We start from the raw sequence: 22,025 nt of genomic DNA on the forward strand, positions 1-22,025 counted from the left end.
TAATTATATTTCTAACTATAAACTTTACCATGAAATATAATTATTAAACTCCTTCAGATATGATTTTTGTTGCATTGTTGTGTGAATCCAAATCCCGTCTATGCTTAAAAAAATATACGTTGCATAATAAATCCACAATATCTAAGGTAAAATACACATTTTAGTTGAGTCCGTGCATTTTCACTCAGTCCTGTTACCATAACACATTGCCCCTAAACATCTGAAACATCTGAAACATCTGGAACATTCTACAACAGGAAGTCACATCTACAACAGGAAGTCACATCATCACTTATTTTTTCTGTATATCTGAACTTATTGTAACGATGACTGAGGAGCTCAGTCTCAACACTCACTCCTGTTACCTAAAATAATTCTTACATCTTATTGTTTTATTTTTAAAATACAAATTTTGGGAAAATCACTAGAATGTGTCTGTGTCCTCATGCTGTTAGCATAGCCGCTATTTAGCTGTTTTTCATGTATTTGCTAATTTTATTCTAAAACTCAGTCCTGTTACTTTCAATTTTCAATTTTGTTGCTTAAAACATAAAAGTAACAGGAGTGAGTTTCAGTTACATAAATATAAATCATTTGAACATGCAGTCTATAACTATTTCTTTAAAATAAAGACTTTCTTCGTAATTTTGTAACCATCTTCAGATTCGAAACCTTGTATAAAATGAAGTAAAGCTGCCTGATTTTGACCAGTACAGGTTTTGAATAGTTAAATACAAGTGTTTTTAGATTCAGAGTTGAAAAAAAGATGCAAATGGAACCTGTTTGAGGTGAAAGGAGAAATAAGCGATGCATTTATGGATTTTTTTGTCATTATTTAGTGTTTTTACATCATTATTATTCTATATTGGCACTTTTTAGAATGTGTTTCATGCCTGAAATATAGGAATAAATGGTTTATTAATAAATGAGAAAGGTTTAATGTCTCGCCTGGATGAAATCAATATAAAATGATGCTTCTGGAAATGAATTCACTGATTATCTTGACACAGCAGGTCGCCGGCCGGCCGATAGACCATCTAATGACCAATACTTACAGTTCAATCACAGATCAAATCATCGGGAAGTGAACGCAGACTTGGAGATATAATTACTGTTAGATATTGGATAGTATGTTGAATAACGACCGCGGGATAAAAATGAAGACGGTTTCATTAGCGGTAACAGCTCCTGCCGCCTCGCCGGCTGATTATCTGATGACCGAGCGTCTGAATTTCACGCTCTGTTCTTTTACAGTATGTGGAGGGAAATGAATCCCGGGTCTCTGAGCCCGAGTTTGTGGTAATGGTGAAGTTATCAGGGAATTTCCTCGAGCGGGAAATCCTGTAACGGGCGATTTCATACAGTGATGACGGATTTAGACTGTAATGCATCAGTAAAGTGATTCTGTGATATATATATATATATGATAGGGGCGTGCACTGTAACACTGCTTTATAAAACATTAGCGGAATAAAAGAAATTCCTCTCTATTTTATTGATCTATAGGCAAGATGGAAACCGTGCGCACAGTGCGGCTTGATTTAAGAATTATCAGTGTGTCTTTGCTATCGTAACGGCGGGAAAAGTACACCAAAATTACCTGAACACACCTCATTTCCAGACCACCATGCCCATCAGCATAGATATATTCAGAACCTCTGCTGCTGTTTAAACGATGAAGGAGGAAGGAGTGAAAATTGACTGTTGGCGGGGTGTAAGATAGCGATGAACATCATGCTTTCTTTGTGCTTTGTCAAAGAAATAAAATTTGTTCTCGTCTCAAATAAATGAGAAATAAAACCCAAAACAGTGATAAAATAGAATGCAATAGCAAAAAATGCATGAAGTGCTGTAAGATTTTGCGGGAAAACAAAACGGCACTGACTTTAGACTTGATAATAAAACACAGTGGATCAACAGCAGCAGATGACAGACATGACTCTCCAAACCATCACTGATCATCAGTACATTTGAATAAAGAATAATTGAGGATGTTTTGAGAGTAGAAACAGTGGCCAAACCTTGCCCCCTGTGGGGAACATTGGTTATGTAAACTGTAAACATAATAAAGAAATCAAATAATTCAATAATAATAAAGATTTTAAGAGGTTTTCTCAGAACTATAAAGAAACCTAAATAAGTTATCTTTAAACTTCAGAGAACTCGTTCCTCGCGGCCGCTGGTTTGTATCTAAAGCCTGTAGAGCGCAGGGAGTCTGAAGGTCGGCCGGGAGGTTTCTGGCGTATCTCGCTGTTTACCGTTCAGAGCTAAAAGCGGCAGCTACCAGAACCCGAGCGAGAACCATGCGGCGTGGCGTCCCAAAACCTCCAAACCACCAAAATACACGACCATCTGTTTCATTTACACAACCGCTTCATTCCTGATCCCGGGAAACTCAGAACCACGCTAATGAAACTCAGCCTCTCAGAAGTGGTTTAAAATCGATGGGTTCGGAGGAGGAGGAACGCCCTCGTGGTTTGGGGGGGTTTCCTTCAGAGCTCAGATTAAGACTATAAGAAAATAAATGCATTTCTTTTACTCGTTTTTCAGCGCAGGTCAGATGAAGGTTGTGCATCAAAACTATCAACTCTTTATAATATCATTGATTCTTCTTTTAAAGCTTTTTAAATGTTGACTGATCCAGCGAATCAGGATGTTTTAATTCGTTTCCAGTTATGAGACATTATAACACTGTAATACACTGAAAAAAATGATGAGTAAAATTTACTTTAAAAAGTTTATCATTTGCATCACTTTCTGCATTGCCTTTTTTAAGTAAATTTAATTTCAGATAAATTTAAGTAACTTCAACTCAGTTTTAAGACTTAAATGTTACACAGAGTAAATAAGAGAACTGAACTTCAGTCAATCCTTTCTTTTAGTAAACTTTACTTCATTTATTTTTACTGAATCAATCCTTTCTTTTAGTAAACTTAACTTCATTTATTTTTACTGAATCAATCCTTTCTTTTAGTAAACTTTACTTCATTTATTTTTACTGAATCAATCCTTTCTTTTAGTAAACTTTACTTCATTTATTTTTACTGAATCAATCCTTTCTTTTAGTAACTTTACTTCATTTATTTTTACTGAATCAATCCTTTCTTTTAGTAAACTTTACTTCATTTATTTTTACTGAATCAATCCTTTCTTTTAGTAAACTTTACTTTATTTATTTTTACTGAATCAATCCTTTCTTTTAGTAAACTTTACTTCATTTATTTTACGAAATCAATCCTTTCTTTTAGTAAACTTTACTTCATTTATTTTTACTGAATCAATCCTTTCTTTTAGTAACTTTACTTCATTTATTTTTACTGAATCAATCCTTTCTTTTAGTAAACTTTACTTCATTTATTTTTACTGAATCAATCCTTTCTTTTACTAAACGTTACTTCATTTATTTTTACTGAATCAATCCTTTCTTTTAGTAACTTTACTTCATTTATTTTTACTGAATCAATCCTTTCTTTTAGTAAAATTTACTTCATTTATTTTACTGAATCAATCCTTTCTTTTAGTAAACTTTACTTCATTTATTTTTACTGAATCAATTCTTTCTTTTAGTAAAATTTACTTCATTTATTTTACTGAATCAATCCTTTCTTTTAGTAAACTTTACTTCATTTATTTTTACTGAATCAATCCTTTCTTTTAGTAACTTTACTTCATTTATTTTTACTGAATCAATCCTTTCTTTTAGTAAACTTTACTTCATTTATTTTTACTGAATCAATCCTTTCTTTTAGTAAACTTTACTTCATTTATTTTTACTAAATCAATCCTTTCTTTTAGTAAACTTTACTTCATTTATTTTTACTGAATCAATCCTTTCTTTTAGTAAACTTTACTTCATTTATTTTTACTGAATCAATCCTTTCTTTTAGTAAACTTTACTTCATTTATTTTTACTGAATCAATCCTTTCTTTTAGTAACTTTACTTCATTTATTTTTACTGAATCAATCCTTTCTTTTAGTAAACTTTACTTCATTTATTTTTACTAAATCAATCCTTTCTTTTAGTAAACTTAACTTCATTTATTTTTACTGAATCAATCCTTTCTTTTAGTAAACTTTACTTCATTTATTTTTACTGAATCAATCCTTTCTTTTAGTAAACTTTACTTCATTTATTTTTACTGAATCAATCCTTTCTTTTAGTAAACTTTACTTCATTTATTTTTACTGAATCAATCCTTTCTTTTAGTAACTTTACTTCATTTATTTTTACTGAATCAATCCTTTCTTTTAGTAAACTTTACTTCATTTATTTTTACTGAATCAATCCTTTCTTTTAGTAAACTTTACTTCATTTATTTTTACTGAATCAATCCTTTCTTTTAGTAAACTTTACTTCATTTATTTTTAATGAATCAATCCTTTCTTTTAGTAAACTTTACTTCATTTATTTTTGCTGAATCAATCCTTTCTTTTAGTAAACTTTACTTAATTTCTGCATACAGTATTACCTAATTACAATTACTTAATTTATACAATATTACTCAAATACTTTATGATACATAATATATTATAATTTCTGAAATGTAAATATTTTTAGTTAAAACACACATATTACACTGTCTCAACACATGGGTGGCATGTAATACATAATGTATTACCAAGTGAGACTTGGTCTGTTTACAAAATAAATAAATAAAATATTAAAAACTAAAATATTAAATATATTATTTGAGTAATATTGTATAAATTAAGTAACCGCTCTGCGCTTGCTCAGTCGCATAGTGTAAACTACTGAAAAAAGCTCGCCAACCTGTCGCTGACTGACCTCTGCCGAGTAACAGATGCCTGGCAAACAGTCACTATGTTTAATATCTGACTCAGTCGGCGACTGGGAGTCAGGAGCAGCGGCTACATACAGCCAATGGCATCACAGAGAGAAAGAACCACGGGTCCCAAACACACCAGAGCTGTTTATATAGAGTCTGACCACCCTACCATTCCCGTTGTTATATCAGTAAATTATATTATTAAACTTTAGAATGAGTCAGCAAATGAGTCCTCAATGAATTAGGGTAAATGGGGCTAAAAGCTAAAAACGTTAAATTAAAAATAATAATAAACTACTCGTTTTAAGTATTTCTTCAATTCTCAGAACAGGAGAATAATGTATTTCACTAAAAAAGCAAGAAAAGTGTATCTGTATATTTAAGTTTATTTACAGAAAACAGGTTTTACACTGTAAAGCACTATAAGGGAATAGAAATAAGAATAGGATAAGAAGTTCATCTTAATCTTAAAATTCTTTTGAGAATTGAATTGCTGTCGGTTGAGTTCTGTGGCATGGTGGAGACACTTAAGTTGGAGTCACAGTTGTAGTTTTCTTGCTGTAAAGAAATCAGTAAAACCACACAATGTTAATCAAGATTTGATTGTGTATGATGAAAAAGGGATTTTACAAAATGCCGCATTTATTTTTATTTGGAATATAAATGTTAAACTTACCTCAGCACCAGCTCTTTAATCTTCTCTTGTGCCCAGGACTGTCTTGGATCAATGCAGTACTGTCTCTTTGCCGTCACAAAGCTGTCGAAACAGATTTAATAAGATCTAATCAATACACTGACTGACTCTTTACATTCTGTATATTCTGTATATTATATTTCCTAAAGATGATAGTTGATGGTGAAGTTCATTGTTTGGCAGAAATGGTCCTTACATGATAGCTTTAACGCATGGAGGGTTCTTCCTCTGTAACTTAAAGTCTAGGATGGGTACCTCAACCCTGGCTCTTGAGACAGCAACACAGCACCTGACAGGTTCAGCACCTTCAACAAACCAAAACCAACCACACAGTAAAACATACCGGTCAAGTTTTGAATTTAAAAATAAGGGAAATTTTACGCCGTCCGGTTTGAGCCGTCCCACTAGCCCAACGAAGGTTCAGTATCCCCTACATCAGGGGTGTCCAAACTTTTTTTGTTGGGGGCCAGAAGGAGAAATATATTTGAAGTCACGGACCACAGACTCTGTAATAAAACAAATAATGAAATATACCACTTTAAATAATACATTTTCCTGATTACTTTCATTTACACACCATTTTACTGGACTTACTATCTTTATCTTTGACAGTGTTGTGTAAACTAAGATTTTTCAAATTGATGTTTAATTTCATGATGTCTCTTAATATTAAACTCCTTAATTACGGCAACTTTTAGACTCTTTGGCCCGTTTTTCTGCGCTAGAAATGCGCACCCTCTCTGCTTTTAGACTCTTTGCCCCGTTTTTCTGCGTTAGAAATGCGCACCCTCTCCGCTTTTAGACTCTTTGGCCCATTTTTCTGCAATAGAAATGCGCACCCTCTCTGCTTTTTGACTCTTTGGCCCGTTTTTCTATGCTAGAAATGCGCACTCTCTCCGCTTTTAGACTCTTTGGCCTGTTTTTCTGCGCTAGAAATGTGCACTCTCTCCGCTTTTAGACTCTTTTGCCCGTTTTTCTGCGCTAGAAATGCGCACTCTCTCCACTTTTAGACTCTTTTGCCCCGTTTTTCTGCGCTGGAAATGCGCACTCTCTCCGCTTTTAGACTCTTTGGCCTGTTTTTCTGCGCTAGAAATGTGCACCCTCTCCGCTTTTAGACTCTTTGGCCCGTTTTTCTATGCTAGAAATGCGCACTCTCTACGCTTTTAGACTCTTTTGCCCCGTTTTTCTGCGCTGGAAATGCGCACCCTCTCCGCTTTTAGACTCTTTGGCCTGTTTTTCTGCGCTAGAAATGTGCACTCTCTCCGCTTTTAGACTCTTTTGCCCCGTTTTTCTATGCTAGAAATGCGCACTCTCTCCGCTTTTAGACTCTTTGGCCTGTTTTTCTGCGCTAGAAATGTGCACTCTCTCCGCTTTTAGACTCTTTGGCCCGTTTTTCTGCGCTAGAAATGCGCACTCTCTCCGCTTTTAGACTCTTACCCCGTTTTTCTGCGCTAGAAATGCGCACCCTCTCTGCTTTTAGACTCTTTGGCCCGTTTTCCTGCGCTAGAAATGCGCACCCTCTCCGCTTTTATACTCTTTGGCCCTTTTTTCTGCGCTACAACTGCGCACTCTCTCTGTTTTTAGACTCTTTGGTCCATTTTTCTGCGCTAGAAATGCTCACCCTCTCCGCTTTTAGACTCTTTGACCCGATTCTGACACCGAGCGTTCAAAGTCTGAATCTCACATTATAAAAACCTGCTTAACAGCGGGCCAACTTTCATTCTATTTCTAAAATACCTCGCGGGCCGCTCCAAAAAAGGAAACGAGCCGCAAATGGCCCGCGGGCCGTAGTTTGGACACCCCTGCCTTACATTTTAAGTTTATAACAAATCTAAAATAACCACCTGTGAAACACTTTTAACCTACAATTAGATGATCAGAATCTGATAGGCCTACTTTTGTTGACACTGAAAGGTTGTGGACATTGCTAAATATGTTATTCTTATAATACAGCCTAAATAAAACCGTTTCTAGATATTTACATGAAGTCTTCACTTCTGTGGCAGGAATGCACTCTCTTATGTTATATTTTTTTATTAAATGCATTTAAAATTGAACAAAGGGTGCACAAACTCTGCAAAATGAGCTTTTACTAAAGGACATGGACCAGATATATTTAATCAGTGAATCAATTCCTTAATAAAGTATGCAAAACAGTACAATGGATTTCATGTAGCAATGAAATAATGTAAACATTTCACTTGTTTCTGATATGTTATGTTACCTTTCCCAAATTATTAAAAGAAATATTAATAAATATCACTTCTAAAGGGCCTACAAAATTAATAATCTTTATTTGATATTCCTCTAGCAGGCAACAAAAACAGCTCGGGAGTACTTCCGCATAATAAAGTAAGTGGTGGTATGAGGTGTCTAATACGCTGCTGGATTTACATAATGATTGAGTTATGGTCCACAGTGGGCTAAGGGATTTTAACAGGTGAACTCAGTAAAGGATTGTTTATTAGCAAAACAAAATACACAATTTATAGGCAGTGAGCAGAGTGAGCAAAAACAGCAAGCTGATTGGCTGTTTCTCCTGAAAGGCGGGACTTTCTCCTTGAACTGGCACTATGATTGGCATTAAGCGATAAATAACCTGTCATTAAAAAGTTTTTTTATAATACGGGAAATTTACAGGAAAATACTAATACGTTAGACTTGACAGGTATGAGTAAGCTTCTGGTTAAACAACTGTCTTTTGTTCATATACTGATCAATGATCAATGATCAGTATATCAATTAACAAAATGAAACAGATTAAAGAACTCTACCTGTTGGAGTGTGGATGGTTAGAGCACTGATTGCAGCGATGGCCAGGCTCCTCATAACTGCTGCACTGATCTGCATGTTCTCGTCTGACCTCTACCTCGTCGGTTGAAGCGACTGATAAGCAAAAGGACGAAGGCGGGCCTTAAGTAGCAACAAAAGAGGAACATTTATTCTGCCCGGTTAACATTTCCAGCTAAGCTCATTGTTCATGACCAAGCACAAAACTTGAAAAAGCTGAAACTAACAGTGACTGAGGGACACGTTGTATACAGTGTTGCCAACTCCTCAGTAAGGAAAGTAGCTATTGGCTGTCCTAAAAGTCGCTAGAAGTCGCTAAATGACATCATCGCCTAATTTGCATAATACATGTTTTTGAAGCTGTAAAGGATTAGGGTTGTGGGAGAGAAAAAAGTGAGTAAAAAACACCATCAATGTGTTAGAAATGTTACAAATGAACAACTTCTGTTGCTTTTTAAATAGGAGGTCACTTTTTTACAGTAACTTAATTTTTATGTGAGTTACATAAATTAGTTTTTGCCATGTTCTTAAATGTTATTAGAAGAGCAGCAGTTAGCCAGAACTGTTATTCTACGTTTTTTAGTTTGTTTGTTTTATTTTATTTTTATTTTTTACGTTTTCTTAAGTTTTCTTTATTTTTAAACCTATCATAGACAAATTGTTCAATGGTTCAATAGATATTTAGCTTTTTATAAAGAGGGAGACACTGTGGAGGAGGTGAGTGACAGGCTGTGTGGTGAATGAGGTGAGTGACTGAGACAGTGTGAGTTAAATTAAGGGGTTTCTGTTCGTGTCACACTGAAGACACATTAATATTTATACTTCTGCTTTGTAAATACAGAGCGGGGTCAGTCAGCGGCGGCAGCTGTGGGCTCGCGCGATTCATTTACAGTGTGTTCGTGGAGCGGTGTGTGTGTGTGTTCTCTGAGTGTGAGAGAGTGTGGGTCTGCAGTGTGAGTGATGTGGGCGGGGCTGAGGGCAGCGCCCGCTGCAGGGCGGAGGACAGGAACTAAAGAGCGCCTGTTCATCTCAGAGTCGCCAAAAGTCTCCAATAACACCACAAAAACTCGCTAGATTTGTCGCTAGTCGCTTTTTTACAAAAGAAGTCGCTGGAGGGTCTGAAAAGTCGCTAAATGTAGCGACAAAGTCGCTAAGTTGGCAACACTGGTTGTATAATCTACATTATATGATAAGGTGAGAAAAATTAAAACATCAAAATATTAACAGTTATTGTCACTTACTTAGTTTTCTTAGTTTAGCTAAGTTAGCTAAACTATTTATTTAGTTAGCAAGTCCAAAATACTCAATAAAAAAAGGCAAAATAAATAATTACTCAAACGAGGTGTTTCAACTTACAGCTTGAACTTACACTGTGGAAACATCAGTGTTTCCTCGCACAGGAAGTTACAACACCTATAACAAAGAGGGGTGAGCAGACGGGGGAAGCAGAGGAGACGGGAGGCGGACTTATACGCGGGTAAGAGAGACTTTAATAAATAACAGATAAACAAACAAACAAACAAACAAACAGGGGAATAACGAATATAAATATGTACATAAACAAACAAACAAACAAACAGGGAGTAACGTTAAACAGATAATAACGAAATAGGGCTAGGGATATATACAGGGATAAATACGTGAGTATGTACAAAACAAAGAAATAACGTGACTAGGAAAAAAAACGTGACAAATAACAGACTAGAAATAAACAGTAGCAGTAAATACAAGAAACGAGGAGAAAGCTACTACTGTAAATAGTAACATGAAACACTGAACACCTGGGGAAGGGGCGGAGCTACAAATTAGACACACGTGACGGAAAACTACTGGAGAAACACACAAGTAAACGGGGAAAACAACAACACCAGACTGTAGACGTCACATTGTTATTGACTACAGGAAATGCTTACATCTAAAGAGCTAAAGAAAAAAAATGTACCGATTGTTGTCAGTTGTTACACTGTAATAAGAACAGTATGAAATGTACACTACTGAAATGTTCTACTCTTTAGTGATAAAACTCCTGCATCTGGACTGCATGCAATTGAAAAAACAGGAGGACCAGTGAGTTTTTAGGCTTTAGTTTTTCTCGGTCACATGACATCATCACAGAGTTCAGTAGCTCCTCCATTTCCACTCGCTGTTGTGTTTACAGTACGTGTGTCTCTCTGTGGAAACTGTGGCGCATCCAAAGTGTAATTACGGTGCACGGCAGTGGACAAAAAGCTATTTTATTAAATGTGAAATGAGGAAATTCAGAGATTTGGATCCGGACGGGACTAACTATAGCAGAGGACCACGGTTCAGAGTTCAAAAACAGTAGATAATTCTTCCTGTAATTTATTTATCAGAGGACGTCTGAGAAAAACATGCACATGGTCGTTCCAGACAGAAATAAAATCACAGAGGATAACCCCCCCCCCCTCATAAAACAAACTAATCATCACTGTACACTGAAAAAAATAGTGTGCTTGATCTACTTAAAAAAATCATGTCAACTTTTTGCATCAGATAATCAGGTAGATCAAGCAAGAGTAGTGATTGTATTTACTACTTAATTTTCTCCAGTAGTGCTGACATACTTTTTCAGGTAGTGTCAATTTAAAAGAGTTCATTAACACTACATGGGAAATTTGAGTATTGTCTTAACTTAATTTTCTCTTGTACACTGCTGACTTAAAAAGATGAGTTAACTCAACTTAAGTGTTTAATTTGTTCTTTTTTTAAAAAATGATCTGTTTAGTCAAATAAACTAACAATTCATCTTTATTTTAACACACACTTTCAAGTTAATAAAACTTAGTGAACTTAGTAATATTCACATAACTTATCATTTTAAGTTAACCACGGGTATTCTCAACATATTTAGTATATTATTATTATTTAACAGTATAATAATGGAGCAATACAGGAGTAAACTGGGTAAAGAGTGAACTCTGTAGCTCAGAGTCAGCATACTGTGATCACTAGAAACACAGAATAAAGTTAACGTGCTCTTACGGCTCTACAACACTGCACTGTAAAAATAAAAAAAGTTGAGAAAACTCAAAATGTCAAGGCAACTTACTGGACTAGATTTTTGAGTTTTGAGACCAACTCAAACTTTTAAGTTTTAAAGAAAACCACATGCGGTTTGCCAACTAGAAATCTTTAGCCCAGATAAATATGTTTTATATGTATTAAAACTTATTAAACGTTCAATTTCTGTTTTTAGTTTGGCCTGATTTAAGTTTTACGAAATGTGCATTGTATAAGTTTTGCTGACTATCCTTTAGGATCAATTAAAATATATAAGTTGTGCCAATAAAAAGGTGTACATTAATTTAATCATCTAGTGGGTGCAACACTATATTTTGGTTAATTTAACAAATTTACTGAGTCTATTTGATACCTGCCTTATGGTCAATCATATAACACTGCAAATAATGCAGCCAGTATATAGCCTTCAACACTGAGGCCAGGCTCAGTATATAATACATATGCAAATTTCATGAGAAGGCAGTCTGCGGGCAATGATGATTACACACTGATGGTGAGTGAGAGGTATTGGGAGGACACGCCCAATATGCAAATACCACCATGACCAGCATCAGGTGAAAACCCCTGCTGAATTGCTTCGTAGACCCCGTTCAACTAAAAGGTCAATCTGAGCATGTGCAGTAGAGCAGTAGAGCAGAGTAGTTGGCCTGGCCTCAACTAGAGTTCAACTACAATTTGTCAATTTTGCAAACACAAATTATTTAGTTTGGCCAATTTTTAACAAGAATTTTAAAAACGTTAGTTGAGGCAACTAGTTTGCCATAATTTAGGGTACAATTCAATATTTTTTGTTCAGCTGACTTAAAAATCACCTAAAGGAGAACAATTTTAACTTTTGTTTTTTACAGTGTGAGACCTGCCAATCAACATGTATATTATAATTACTGCACGCCCAGGATCAGGAAGCTTTGGGCAACAGACAACACAAAGATGGTAAGTAAGAGAGAGGCCACAATATGCCCAATATGCAAATATATGATACCAGGAGCCTATAGGAAAGCTGCATGAACCAACACTGTAGAAAGAGCATTGAGACAGGTAGTGAGTAAAACCCTAGTAAATATAACAAGAGTTTTGTTTGTTGTGCAGATGTACCTAAAAGATTAGTTGGGATTACATAAATAAATTATATTAAGGAAATGTCTTGTATTTTAAACAAATGTGGAGTAATTAAAACCTAGATATATTCATGTAAAGGTATAAACATATTTTTTTGTTGTTAATAACACAGATTGGTACCACTTTAAAATAAGACTACCTTTATAAAGGATTTATAACTGGTTTACAATTAGTTAATTAATGGTTACTAAGTAGGTTGTAAATGCTTTAAAAATCATTAATAATCAGTTATAACCCATAATTAGAAAGGGCAACAATGACCTGTTGTTTGTTAAATAGTGAACCCACAGCCATCTATATTGTTGCCCTTTCTACGCATGTGTTATAACTGATTATTAATGATTTTTAAGGCATTTACAACCTAATTAGTAACCATTAATAAACTAATTAATAAACACTTTATAAAGGTGGTCTTATTTTAAAGTGATCCCCTTATTTCAGTTAATTGGATTTAATGTTTATATAGATTTTAGATTAGATAATTAGATAATTAATAAGCTAATTGTAAACCATTTATAAACCATTTATGAAGGTAGTCTTATTTTAAAGTGGTACCCACAGATTTAACTACGTTACATTTACTAACGCTCAGATTTATTTTTTTCAGTGTAGATTTCTGTGTCTATATACAGTTTCAGACGATATATAACCATGACAAAATCAAGCAAAATGTACCATTAGCTTTGCAGATCAACAGTGACATGCTGTATACAGGATATAAGGCAAGATTATCTTCATTATCTTGCAGTAACGCTGTAAAAACTGTGTAGAATTCACTCTTGATTCACTTTTGACTTCTCCTTCTGAATTGCACGAGCGTTGAGCAACATGCACAGAAATAAGACCAGCGGAAATAAAAGAGGAAATCAGGAAGTGGGAATGTTTACTTCTAAAACCTCTTGAACCAGAATAACTACAAGAATTATTAGCAACTTTTCAGCATTTCTCTTCTGTGAACTCCCTTGTATTTTCAATTGTATAATTTAAGGGCATTAATGGGAAGTTAGTTTTTGTTTTTCCACAACTAATAATATATATTAAAAAGAATAAAATCAATAATAAATAACCTCTATTTCTGTGGAAGTAAAAGTATTTCTTGATGAAACTAAGTTAAAAAAAAATAGAAAGTATACAACTGTAAACTTAACCCTTGTGTGGTGTTCGGGTCTGTGGGACCCGTTTTCATTTTTCATCAAATGATACCAAAAAAATATTTTTTCTAACTCAAACTCATTGGCATTGGCTCATTTTTATCATATATCAAATATCATATCATTTTTTAACATATATCAAAACACATTTTCGATAAACACACACTGTACATCCCCCCACCCCCACACACATTTATATTACATACAGTATGTTTGGCCAAGGGCTAATAAACATTGCCATACCTGTCAAGTTTTAGATTTAAGAATAAGGGATATTTTCCTCTGTACTCCTAAAGTCGTCCCACCAGCCCAACGAAGGTTCAGTATCCCTTACATTTTAAGACGGGTTTACAAAAAATCTAAAATAACCACATGTGAACCACTTCTACTACACTTCTACACACTACAATTAGATTATCAGAATCTGAAATGTTGTGGACATTCCTACATATGTCATTCTTTTAATACAGCCAAATTAAAAATCCTTTTCTATATATTTAAAAAAAATAATAAGATTTCATGTCTTTTTGTAATAAATGCACTCTTTTATATGATATATTTTTATTTATTTAATGGATTTAAAATTGAACAAAAGGTGCACAAATTCTGCAAAATGACTGTAGGTAAACTAAAAATGGTATCATGAGCTTTTACTAAAAGGACATGGACCAGATATATTATCAGTAAAAATTAGTCCTAAGGGGCTACACAATTAATAATTTTTAATTAATACTTCTTCCTTTTGATCACTCCACCCCTGATTAGTTCAGTTCATTTCGGTCCTCTCCACATTTCTAGTTCTAGAGTCACAAGCTGTATTTTTTTCTAAAGTCACAAGCTGTATTTTTAAGCAGCTATCAGAAAAATATCATCACAGTTTACATGATTAGCCTACCGTTACCTTTCTCTTAGAAAAATTGCTGTATATCCATGTATGTTTTAACATCAGCTGCTCCGACTAGCTGCCTGAACTCACAGCGACGGGGGGCTTTCCCACACTGACCCTCCTTTGCAAGCTGATTGGCTGTTTCTCCTGAAAGGCGGGACTTTCTCCTTGAACCGGCTCCACGATTGGTTAAGAGATCGGTCAGTGCCCTGTCTCCTCAATAATATATATATTTTTTATTTAGTATAATACGGGAAATTTACGGGAAAATACTAATACGGGAGGACGGCGGGAAAGAGGAGTAAAATACGGTAGTTTCCCGGCCAAAACGGGAGACTTGACAGGTATGCATTGCTTCATTTGTAAATTTAAAATCTTAAGTTTAATTCATTTTCTTTTACATTTTAGTAAAAAACTAATAAAAAAAGAGTAGCACTTTTTGAAAGAAATGTAACATAAGAAAGGTAAAGGGCAAATATTAACCATGTAAGCTGTTTATATTGCTTGCAGTTTAGGTGAAGCGAGCATGTGTAAAGCATTTTAATGTAAAATTGCTTAATTTTGCTGAATTAAATACAAGTAACAAAGTAAACGAGTAACAAAAACATGAACACCACACAAGGGTTAAATAAAATGTAAACGGAGACTGTATTAGTTTAACACTCTGTTTTTTTTTGTAATAATTACTTTGAAGTTATTTTGAATAACTTTTAAAATAAACATATAACCAAGCCAGAAATTCAAACAGTGCAGAACTGAGTGAGAACAATGGTTGGTGGGCTGGTCCTGGAGATACAGGTTGAGCTCTGAGTTTAAATGGTTTATAACTGGAGTTTAAAACGATAAAAAACAATGTCTGCGGTGTTGAAACATTTAATATAGTTCTGTGTTGAGAACATAAATACATATTTCAGTATAAATCTGATCAGACGTTTATAAACTCTGATTTTTTGCTCAGCTGCTTCTTATGAACTTGTGTTCATGTTGGACTCACTTTAAGTGCGTATTCTCCTCTATAGAGATTCTCTAGCATGGTTTATATCTGGTGTGTTCTTGTGACGAAATGTGTTTCCTGAAATCGTTAGTAACTAAATAGCTAGCAGGTCAAATGCCATGAATGAATATACTCACACATTGTTTAAAGCGTTTTCATGTGTAGAACACCACCTGGTGTCTTTAAGATGCCATTATTGGACATTACTGTCCAGTCAGAAGCACTGAGGCGAGTTCGCAGAATTAATTTGGTCTTCTCTGAGCTTCTAGAAGGCCCTGAGGATTAATTTTCCCACAGAATTTTAGATATTGACACTTTTTAGTATTGGTAAATTCAATAAATGTCCTATTTTTATTAGTTTAACAATTTAAACATTATCTCTCACTGTGACAGATTGTTTCATATTATGTTTTATTAACCCTGTTAGACCTGAATTATGTGCCAGTGATGGAGAATATATTTATATATATATATATATATATGTATATAATCATAATAATAATAATAATTTTGTTCTTTGTCTGTAATGCACACAAAGGAAGACTAATATTCTAATCTATAATCTATATAAACATTAAATCCAAGTAACTGAAATAAGGGTACCACTTTAAAATAAGACCACCTTTATTAAGCGTTTATAAAATAGTTTATTAATAGTTACTAATTAGGTTGTAAATGCCTTAAAAATCATTAATAATCAGTTATAATAAACACACATACGTAGAAAGGACAACAATTACCTGTTGTTTGCCAAATAGTGAACCCACAGCCATCTATATTGTTGCCCTTTCTATAACAGATTATTAATGATTTTAAGGCATTTACAACCTAATTAGTAACCATTAATAAACTAATTGTAAACCATTTATAAGCCCTTTATAAAGGTAGTCTTATTTTAAAGTGTTTTAAAGTTTTTTTACGTATACTAGATTGGAAGCATGCTAAAAAGTGTGATTAAAAATCAATACAATTAGTAAAATTAGCTCTTTTAAATAGCCTCTTTGGCTATAATGCTGGCTATAAATGTTTTATTTTTCAGTGAAGTGTGCGGGGCTAAGCTATTGTTTCATTGGCTTATAACCTTTTTTATTAGCTCATTAATAGTCTATTCTGATTAACAAAACGTTTCAAAAAGTAGGAAAATACATCATGTTCATTGTAATGAACACAGGGTCTGAAAGGGTTGAGCTATGTGATGTGATTGGTGCTGCTTATGAGATTAATAACATGTGAAATAAGTGATTTATTAGCGTTGTCTGTGTTATCAGCAGAGGTGGAAAAAGTACTGAAAAATTGTAATTGAGTAAAATTACCTTGCTAAAAATCTACTCGAGTAAAAGTAAAAAAAATACTCAATTTAAAATTCACTTTGAGTAAAATTGACATAGTTACTTTTATTTATTTGATGTAAAAAAGTACAAATTAAATTATATTAAATTAAATAATTTGGATCTTTCAGGCAGTATTTGTTCAGACCACCCCATAAAACATTTTTAAGAACAAGTGGTATAGGTTTCTATCATCCATTTTTTTTTCTTTACTGTTAAAAAGTTAAAAGTTATAGTAATATAGGTGATTATAAACTGTATTTTTATAGTTTTACAGGTCATTATTATTTTTTTACTTGCCATTACTGTGATTTAACTGCTATTTATATGTTTGTTTACATCCGAGCAGTTTAATATTTCTAATAAAAACTTTATTATTATAATTATAATAATATTATAATTATTATAATTATTATGAAAAACATGGTCGGCTCATGCGCAGTGGCGTGAAGAAGCACATATCGATGGGTAGCATAACTCGACAGAACACCGGTTCCCCCGAGCACAGCTGATTCACACAGCGTCTCTCCCGCTAACCGTATTAAACACTGCATGGAGAAGTTCAGCTGCGCTGCCATGGAGAACAAAACTCAATTTTTTCTTAATTCAGACAATTCGTTTTTTTCCCAGCATTTCATTTGTTACTCAGTAACGGGGATTATTCCAAAGTAGTGAAGTAAATTACTTGTGTGGAAATTTACTTGAGTAAAAGTAAAATGACCTATTTTAAAAACTACTCAATTACAGTAATGAGTAAATGTAATTAGTTATTTTCCACCTCTGGTTATCAGCCCTACTGTACCCTCTACCGAGACCTCCTGACCGCGGAACCAGACATCAGGACTGGGTTCCCAGCAGCTCTAGCCTCTCTGGATTTCTCCTGCACTGGTTCTGATGGGCTGCGAGACGCTGTACCAGCGCTGTAATCTGTCAGCCGGCCTCATTTCACAGGAATTGCAGCGATCTGGAGCTGTGCTGGGCAAAGACGTGCAATATGAGAAGGTGATTTCAGAGCAGGAGATGAAGGAAAAGCCGGCAGCTCCTCGGAGGAACAGACCCGCCGCTATCGATTTTTCCCGAGATGTGGACAGAAAGACATTTGTCTTGGTGTAGAGCTGAAAATGTCACCTACAGAACAGCGTTCCACAACATCTACTGCTAAAAAACTGCATGTTTGAGTCTCAGCACTTTCTACCATCATATTCTGTATCTAAAATTCTTAAAGCAAATTCAGAAATTAATAGTCATCAAACGATGATATAAATATACCATATATAGGAAAACTGCAAAACTGGACATGTAGTTATGTCTCAAGCAGATGCAGTCGAGGCAGAAAATGTTGGCACCCCTAACATTATTTCAGAAAATCCCTTCCCCCCCAAAAAAAACATTTCTCCAGAAAATTATTGCAATTCCAATATTGTTGGCATCCTCAACTTAATACTTGGTTGCACACCTTTTGCAAAAAAAAAAAAAGACTAAAATCAATAGTTTCCTATTACCATTAACAACTTTTTTACACCTCTCAACTGGAATTCTGGACCACTCTTCTACTGCAAACTGCTCCAGTTCTCTATATTTTAAGGTTTTCTTCTCCCAACAGCAATTTTAAGATCTCTCCACAAGAGTTCAGTGGGATCCAGACTCTCCAGCACTCTCCAGATCTCTAGATTCTGAGTGCTCTTTGAAGTATGTTTGGGGTCATTGTCATGCTGGAAGACCCATGATGTAGGACGCAAGTAGCAAGTAAGAAAGTGAAAGGGTGAAAAAGTGCTTTCCATTCTGCTTTCCCTATAAAAAAGGCATTCAGTGGATATATTGGGATAGCATACCTCTTGGTGAGAGACTGTTGACTGCTAGACATGCCACTATATTGAACTATCAATATTTTGATATTTTGTCCAGTTCACAGACTTACACAAACTTTAGTGATTAATCCTACTTCTACTTTTAAATTGAACTACAGTCGGGTTTTAGTATGGATTTATGGACGTCTCAGGCTTGGAACTTCAATCCTGCCAATCTTTGCTGTGGAGCGATCCTAGAGAGCAGGATCTACAGGCCCAGCTGTAGCAACATCTGTGGATAAGTAAATGTGCTGCAGGATCTATACGGAACCTGTAGAACCTCCACCAAACCCAACCGTCTCAATCTCATCTTATATCCAGAATAGAGGAACCAACAGGATCTAAACTAGAGACTACATTCAGTTACAGAACAGTTTCCCTCCAATAAACTCTAATATTGTAATCACTCTAATATATAGTCATTCACACCCTGGTGAAAAAAAAATATACACTTAATTGTGTTTTAAACATATTGAGAAATTGATGAGATTTATGTACTTATTTATAGACGAATTTATTAAATAACAAATAAACACAAACACATAAGGAATAAACGAGGAGATATAAATACATAAACAAACAGGGAAACAAATCAAGAACTAAATCTAGACAGATAATAACTAAACAGGGCTGGGGATATATACAGGGATAAATACGTAAATAATATACAAAATAAACAAAGAAACAAACAGGAAATAAACGTAACTAGAAATAACGTGACTGACGATAAACAAGAGCGAGTAAATAGAAAGCAATGACGTGACGTGACGTGACAGACAACTGGGGAAGGTGCAAAGAGCGACAGCAAACATAGACTAACAGGTACTATTTATAACTAACATGAAACACTGAACACCTGGGGAAGGGGCGGAGCTACAAATAACACACACGTGACGGAAAATTACAGGAGACACACACTGGGAAATGGGGAAAACGCAGGGGAACAGAGCGAGGCCGTGACAAACACACTTTTATTTTAATGTAATTCACTCTAAAATACTTATTTCCAAACGTACTTTTGTATATATTTAGCAAAAGTGTGTTAAAAAAACACTGTTACAGTAGTTCACTTAAAGTGCAGTGTTTCATGTATTACTTTATTGACATTGTAATACATTGTACATTTTTAAAAATATGTATTTAGGTATTATGTTAATATAACAGCTTAAATGTATTTCAATGCTCTGTAAGTAAGATAAGGAAAATATAAATATAAGTTTATTAAGTAGGACACAGTATTTAATAACATTAAAATGTAAAGTAAATTTGTACAATGCTAAAAAAAAACCTAAAAATATATTTTCATATCCAATGAAGTATACTAGAAGTGTGCTACTTACAAAAGGGCAACACACCAGTTGCTGAGTATAATATGGAAAGCTTCATCACAGTACCATCACCCCGGTTGCTGAGTATATGGTATATATCATTTCCCCAACCAAATATGGGATTTTGATGCCCCTCGAGATGCCCCAACACTCTAAAAGAAAGTGCATGGTATTTGTGTAGGTTTTAGCAGAATTTCCCTCATAATTAAAGTTGTGTAACATTATAAAGAGTACATTCAGATCTGCAGAGCCTCTTTTATAAAGAGTTATTCACTGACTGCTCTCGTTTAGCTCTCTCAGCTCTCTCAGGCCCCATTCACCAGGTCAACAGCGGCTAGGCTAGGCTAGGCTAGTCAGAGCTCAGAGGACAGGATTTACCGGCAGATGCTTAAAACTCCAGCTGAGAGGGGTTTTCACCGCCGGAGCCGGAGAGACAGATGTTGGTATATTAATTGAAATGAAGAAGTGGATGAGAGCGAGCGAGAGCGCGGTGAAGAGAGCGAGAGCACCGCAGCTGAAGTGTTCTGACGGCTAATGTTTCAGGCTAATGTTTCAGGCTAATGACTCAGCAAGGGCATCCATACCTGAACACAGTGTTTCAGTGCTTTTTGATGTAAATTGAAAGGTACAGCACGTGGAAAGGTGTCAGGTGTGACTTTGCAGCAGTTCTACCTGAACAAAGAAAACAAGAAAAAAGGTGATTTTAGTTTTTTCTGCTCTGCAATTGGCTGCACAGAACCGGAGATTAAAATTTGTCTAAATACTTCATGCCAAGCTGGAGCTGATTTGGCTAGACTTCAGTTTGCTTGTATTAACACCCCGTTTACCAGGTATAATATGGATTTGACCTGGGTCAAAAACCCGGTCTACAGAGTTTATTATGGGAATCAGCCTGAGAAACTTGTGCCTACACCCCGGTTGCTGAGTATATTATGGGAAACGACTTGAGTTGCTTTTGCCAACACCTCGGTTGCCGAGGTATAATAGGGGAATCATTCTGAATCGAATGTGTCTACAATCCCATTTACTGAGTACAATATGGGAATTGGCCCAAACCACTCATACCAACACCCCGGTTACTGAGTATATTATGGGAGAGAGTACGAGCTGCTTTGGCTAACTCTCCATTTGTTGAGTATAATATGGGAATTAGCCTGAGCCGCTTGTGCTAACACTCCGGTTGCTGAGTATAATGTGAGAACTGGCCAAGCTGCTTGTATCAAAACCCTGGTTGCCAAGTATAATATGGGAGTTCGGCAAGCCACTTGTACAAACACTTCGGATGCTTAGTATAGTATGGGAAACGGACAGAGAAACTTGTACCGATATCCCGGTTGGCAAGTATAATATGCAGTTGGCCCAAGCCACTTGCACCAACCACCCAATTGTAGAGTTTAATGTGGGAATTGTCTCAAACCACTTGTACCAACACCTCGGTTGCTGAGTATAATATGGGAATCAGGCTGAACCACTTGTACTAATACCCCAATTGGCAAGGATAATATAAGAGTTGGCCCAAGCCACTTGTACCAACCAACCAATTGTACAATGAGTGGGAATCGTCCCGACCCAAATGTGCCAACACTGTGGTTGCTGAGTATAATATACGAATTGGCCTAAGCCGCTTGTGTTAACACTCCGCTTGCTGAGAATAAAATGGGAATTGGCCCGAGAAACTTACCAACACCCCAGCTGCTGATTATGGTATGTTAATCATCCCAAACCACTTGTACCATAACCCCGGTTGCTCAGTATAATATTGGATTCTGCCCAAGCCATTTGTGCCAACACCCCGGTTGCCAAGTAAAACATGGTAATTGGCCAGAGACACTTGTGTCATAATACAATTATGATCTGACATACCAGAAAACATTTCAATCCCAGGTGTAAACGGGATTGTTTTTAAAAATACTATATATCTATATCCGTGTGGGGAAAGCAGTGTAAATCCAGCAGCAGACCTGAAATTATATTAATCCTGCTGCTGAAACGTGGCTCTGGATCAGGTTTAGTGTGAGTAGGAGGCGATTAGCTCTGTCTGAGGAATCACACTGTGTT

General features: G+C 35.3%; 1 protein-coding gene across 1 annotated transcript; it reads right to left on the bottom strand.

The window, feature by feature from the left end:
- Positions 1-5,158: 5,158 nt before the first annotated feature.
- LOC125801721 (C-C motif chemokine 2-like) lies at positions 5,159-8,413 on the bottom strand. Its single transcript, XM_049478926.1, has 4 exons — positions 8,257-8,413; positions 5,679-5,787; positions 5,465-5,545; positions 5,159-5,346 (listed from the first exon to the last, which is right to left on the bottom strand). The coding sequence occupies exons 1-4, from the start codon at positions 8,330-8,332 to the stop codon at positions 5,316-5,318; spliced, it is 297 nt and encodes a 98-aa protein (XP_049334883.1). The 5' UTR covers positions 8,333-8,413; the 3' UTR covers positions 5,159-5,315.
- Positions 8,414-22,025: the final 13,612 nt, after the last annotated feature.

Source organism: Astyanax mexicanus, chromosome 4, assembly GCF_023375975.1.
Source record: "Astyanax mexicanus isolate ESR-SI-001 chromosome 4, AstMex3_surface, whole genome shotgun sequence".
NCBI classification, from domain to species: domain Eukaryota; kingdom Metazoa; phylum Chordata; class Actinopteri; order Characiformes; family Acestrorhamphidae; genus Astyanax; species Astyanax mexicanus.